We start from the raw sequence: 5,605 nt of genomic DNA on the forward strand, positions 1-5,605 counted from the left end.
TGCTCGGGGTACTCTCAACAAAGTACGACGAGGTTGCTGCTGCCAAAGGTCTCGTGACTGCGAAGCGGGCAGCCAATTCCAAGGATCTTGCAACAAAGTTGCAGGCGGATCAGTTGTCTGGCTGGTTGAACAGCGAGAAGTCTGTCAAAGACGTCTTCAGGTTACTGAGGATCACTGACACCGGCGTCTTATCTGCGAAAAGCCGAAAACTGGAAACGCTGGACGAATACATCAAGCGTTTCAACGAAAAGAATTCCCAACATCAAACGGATTTGTTCAGAGCGTTACGGGGCAGCTTCGGAGGTGAGGACAAGTTCGCCGTTGTGGTTTCGAGAGCTATGTCGTTTTCGCCGGAAGAGGCCTTCAAAATCCGGCAAAAGTTGTTTGAGCGATGGATAAAGAAGGAGTATGACCCAGCTAGCGTTCTTACCAAGGTGTTCAAGGTCCCGGAGAATAACATGGCGTCTATCACTTCTGAGATGAAGCTGGTTACAAATCAGTATAAACCGGTTTACAACAGGGTCAAAGGTATCAGAGAATCGGCCACTTACTCCTCGACGTTTTAAAAGCGATGCTTGCACGAAACATCATTTTCGCTGAAGTGGCGGTGTCGGATACCATTTCGTCTTCTCCGATTAAAGTGCCATTTTTTCGTGGTTACGCAATAGTACCTTTGGCTTTCAGTATGATCGTTTATCATTTCCATCCAGCATTCGTCAGTTTGTTTGTTGGTTGGTGAGGCAGGTTCTGCAGATGGTATCGATGTAAATCTATACGAGAGTAGTCCCGGGTCTCCAAAATATGTAAGCGATATACGCTTAAATTGCGTGATCACGTGACCAAATTAACTAAAATGTTTTAAATCAGTCGGCAAAACAAAATCATCTGTAAAATAAACTGCAACATGATCTGATATAATCCGTCAATTTGGATGCAAGCACTGCTCCGAAGCTGATCAAAAACTTTGCTGTGAAGCGCGACGTAGACTCCAACTAACATTTGTCCTTGCACGCACAGCAAGTTTTGCTATCAATGACAAAATCAAAAGCAAAGAAAAATCGTTTTTTTTAAGCGAGGAAATATCTAGAATGACACACAGACACGAACACGAACACAAAACAATGTCCATGTAATGCATTCGAGGAACACGTGTTCGTACGTGTACTAAGACGGATTAATCCTGACGTGCATGGTGATATGACCTCCCGCGGACGATCGAGGAGTCCACATCAGTAATGACCCACCAGATTTACCGGGCAACCCCGCCAGACTGGGACGCCAGCGGTCCAAGTACATGGTCTTATCCTCCAGCTCAGAAAACGTCGCTTGCCACGACGTGACATCACCCGCACCGATATCAACTTTCGCGTACTCGTCACCACCCAAGTGGACTACAACCGTCACATCCTTGGTATCAACGCGCTCAAAATTAAGGAGGATAACGCCATCACCCGCGTGCGTGTACGGCCCGTAGCTCCCCACAAACGCCTCGTCCAAAACTTTGAGTCCTAGTGCGTCGTACAGTGTTCCATCGTCGAGTTCACCCACGTAAGCAGTGGGTCCACATATCGGCTGTACGAACTGTGAAGCCATGTACGCGATGCCTGTCGGGTCGACCGTTGAGAGTACAATCAGACCCATGTTTGACACCTCCAGCATATAGTCGTCATCTGGGACGTCCTTGCCACCGTCCGTCTTCCCCGTTTCTATGAGCTGGTCAACGATTACCCCGAACGTCTTACGCAGCAAGTCGCGCGTCTCGTATGCTGCTGTCTTCAATTTCGTTGTCAAAAGTTCGCCCATGCAGTTGTTCGTGACGATGGGGATATCGTTCAGAACGATCGACGATTTGTACACCCTCACTCGAATGTCGTTAGCCACAGTACTCGCGTTTCCGTATTTGAGCACAGCACGAGTGACGCGATCGGTGAGCCGCTTGAGCTCCCAGCCACAACTCGAGTTCTGGGCAATCAGATCGTCAAGTTCGGCTACTGTCGTCGATGATTTGCTGACCATCCCATTGCCAGTGACCAGACTCATGATACTGGCTCCGGTCGAAATGATTTCTTCACCGTTTGTGATGGCTTGCTTCACGATACCTTCGACGATAATCAGCACTGTGTCCGCGAGCTGAGCATTTTGGAGGACTGGGATCTTGAGACGGCGACGGGGAGGTCGTACAAAACGACATCAGCCTGGTAGGCGATCGTTAGCATTTCGGCAGATTTACGCTGTCGTCTGACGGTATCGGAGATAGAAGACCAGACCCCTGATCACCTCGACGATATTTCGAACGCACAAGACAATCCACTGCGTGATCTTATACATTGCCAGCATCTGGCCGAGCACTCCGCTAGTGGCAGCATTGAGCGCTACAGCGACCACAGAGCCGATTTTTGCGAGTGCTGTGAGGACGCAATCGTCGTTTTGAGGAATGCACTCCAAGCCACACGAAATCGGGTATGACAACGGACACCGGGCTGCACAGCCGTCGTCATCCTTGCTGTAACCCAGCGAACAAATGTTGTTAATATCAAAGTCCATCGAGTTTCGATAGCAGGCGGTATCACTGGACTTGCCGATGGTAGGACCCACCCAGTTACGAATTGTAGTACCGTATGTACCATTCCCCACCCCCGAAGGATCGTTGGGAAATATACTCTTCACCGTCTTCCTCGTCCATATCGCACCAATTTGGTCCACTTCGTCTGCAGCACGACCATACAATCCACTCAACACAAATCCCTCCGGAGCAGTTGCGACTCCAAACTTGTTGGTCTTGGTTTTACCGAAAATTGTTTGACCAGCGGTGGTAGTGAAACTGATGTAAAAGACTCGTGTGCTTTTGTCTTTCTTGCTCCAGTGAACTTCTATGGAAGTGACGTACTCATCAGTAGCAAGCGTGATTGTCTTCTCTGTACCTCCGCGTCCTCCATGATTTAAAGTGAGCTTTGAGGGTGCTACAACTTGCAACGTTACTGCATCGACTCGCTTGTTCGAGGGGATCGTAATCGAGCTAATAGTTGGGCCAAATTTAATGTCGATGTCCGAGAATGCATTGCCGTGTGGACCGCCAAAGAGCTCTACAAGTGCGATATCCTCGTCAGCAGATACCGTGGCGGTAGTATTGGTTTCGTTGATGGGTGCAATGCTCGACCACACTGCTCCGATAAAGGTTATTTCATCACCATACCGGCCAAAGAAACCGACAAGCCGAAAGCCTTTTGGTGCAGCCACTGAGCGCTCCTCCTTCGTTTGCGAGCCGCCCGATACCGTGTTGCCGTTGTTTGTGCTCCAACAAAGGTAGAAAATGCGCGTGCGACCGCTTTTTAAACCCCAGTGAGCTTCCAGTGTAGTTATGTATTCGCCAGACTCGGGCGTAAGTGTGTTTTCCTTACCACCCGCCCCTCTGTGAGTAAACTCCATTCCTTGGGAGCCGAGACTTGCACTATAAGACCGTCAAGACGCTCACCCGCTCGAATAGCTACAGAGCTGATGGTCATTCCAGACGTGCAAGCCAGCTGATCGGAGAACTGGGTTCCATGGGGCCCACCAAAAGAGTCACTCAGCTGAACAGGGCCTGTGTTCGCCTTGGGCCTCACCTCTGACAGACTTCCTGCAATGTCTTTTGGAGCGACAGTGCCTGGGGAGTCCTCGGGTGTAGAAGGTGTTGGTTCTGGTGTCACGAGATCAATGGACGCCCAAAGAGCACCCAGCTTGTCGATCTCTTTTCCAGATTTGCCGAAAAAATATTGATAACTAGAAGCCTTCCGGTGAAGTCACGGTACTCTTGTCGGCTGTCATTGATCCTCCGACCAGCGAGTTGCCGGCACTTGTAAAGAAACTAACGTAGAAAATACGAGTACGCCCATCTTTCCCCCCCCAATGAACTTCCATTGAGTTGACATACTCGCCTTTGCCGAGTTTGAGTACTTTCCGAGCGCCCCCTGTTCCTCCGTGAGTAAATACGATTGTCTTGGGCGCTAAAATGTCCAAACGGATGCCATCCAGACGTGTACCAGCGAACACGGATATTTAACCTACTATTTGTCCAGCGGAAATTCTTGTAAGAAAAGTCTCTGCCGTGGGGTCCACCGAAGCTTTCACCCGATTGGATGAAGTCTTTGACAGATATCGGCTCTTCCTCTCCTGTCGACCCTGCCGCCGGTTTGACGCCTCCGGAGTCGCAAAGGCAAATTCACACCCACATGTCGCGCCGCCAGAACGCACCCCACGCCGCGCAGGGTCTAGCTGTAAGTTTTCTTCCGACTGGACCATTGGTCCAGCAGCCGACGCAACTGCTGATGATTCTACTTGCGACGCCGATGACGTCTGCGTAGTGGTTGCTTTAGAGCTTCCAATTGAGACGTCCGATCCTTCTAATGACGTAGCAGACGAGTCTTCAATCGACCCCGCAGGTTCTTGTACAGACCCGACCGCAGAGTCTCCAGTCGACGCTACAGACGCAACGGAAGAAGTCGGTTCTGCTGCGTTCTTCTTAGTGGTGTCCTCACCAGAATCGGAAGATTCAGTTAAAGCCCATGCAGGCCCTGTCGTGGCAAGAACTCCACTATTAGATGCAGAAGAAGCAGGAGATTCTGTACCCGAAGCTTGGTCTTGAAATTCGTGTCCCGATCGCACCCAGTTTGTCAATCACATCACCATCCTGTCAAAAAAAAAAACTCCTAGCTGGAAACCTTTGGGTGCCGCTACTATTTTCTTGCGCTCCGTCTTCATACCTCCAGACACGGTGTTACCGGCGCTCGTCACAAAACTCAAGTAGCAGATTCGTGTCCGACCTTTGCAATGCGTCTCCATTGACGTGACATATTCCTCTCTGGCTAGAACCAAGGTGTTAGCCTTTCTGCCAGGTCCGCCGTGATGGAACGTTACCACTGTTGGTCCTGTTACCTCCAGTGAAATACCATCGACGCGTTCGCATCGTAATCGACCCAACCGTCTGTCCTGCTGTGACTGAATCCTGATCCGAAATCTCTCTTCCGTGGGGACCGCCAAAACTCTCGCTCAACTGGACCGAGTCGTCAGTAGATAGTGCCCCGGGAAAATACACGATGAGAAGGCATACCAGTGTCCGCAGTATGGGTGCTACCCGCGCGTTAAGCGTCATGCTCGCGGTGTTGAATTTGCTAAAATACCACGTATTATAGTGGGGTCGGTTGAGTTGTTATTCAACCGTTTAGGTTGTAATGTGGCCGGAGTGATTACCGCCACTGATACGTTCGTGGCATGAAATTGTTTAACCATTTGATGACTCATACAAACGAATTTGTTAACCCCTTGACCCGAGAGCCTGGACCTTACAAGATAAGGCCTGTTTCTTAACGTGGACCATACAAGTTAATAAATATTACATTTGTTTTTTGTATAGGTCTTTACAAACTCCAACTCAAATAGAGGTAGGTGTCGATTCCATGCTTTCCCGACAGCACCAACATTGAAGATACAGATAGAAAGTTCGTGCAGATCAAACCAGCAATCTACATATGATTGCTCATAGGTAGACGTCTGCAACCGCACAAATTTATGGCTCACTTCTGAGGGTTTCCCCTCTTGAGCGAAGAACTCTACATCCCCAACATGACAT

At 49.6% G+C, this 5,605-nt stretch overlaps 1 protein-coding gene across 1 annotated transcript; it reads right to left on the minus strand.

Moving 5' to 3' along the window:
- Positions 1-1,164: 1,164 nt before the first annotated feature.
- Positions 1,165-3,426, minus strand: PITG_14063 (uncharacterized protein; the record flags this gene model as incomplete). The annotated part of the gene is made up of 2 exons (XM_002899154.1): positions 1,165-2,147; positions 2,244-3,426. The coding sequence occupies 2 exons, from the start codon at positions 3,424-3,426 to the stop codon at positions 1,165-1,167; spliced, it is 2,166 nt and encodes a 721-aa protein (XP_002899200.1).
- Positions 3,427-5,605: the final 2,179 nt, after the last annotated feature.

The sequence above is a fragment of the Phytophthora infestans genome, genomic scaffold (assembly GCF_000142945.1).
Source record: "Phytophthora infestans T30-4 supercont1.32 genomic scaffold, whole genome shotgun sequence".
Classification (NCBI taxonomy): Eukaryota; Oomycota; class Peronosporomycetes; order Peronosporales; family Peronosporaceae; genus Phytophthora; species Phytophthora infestans.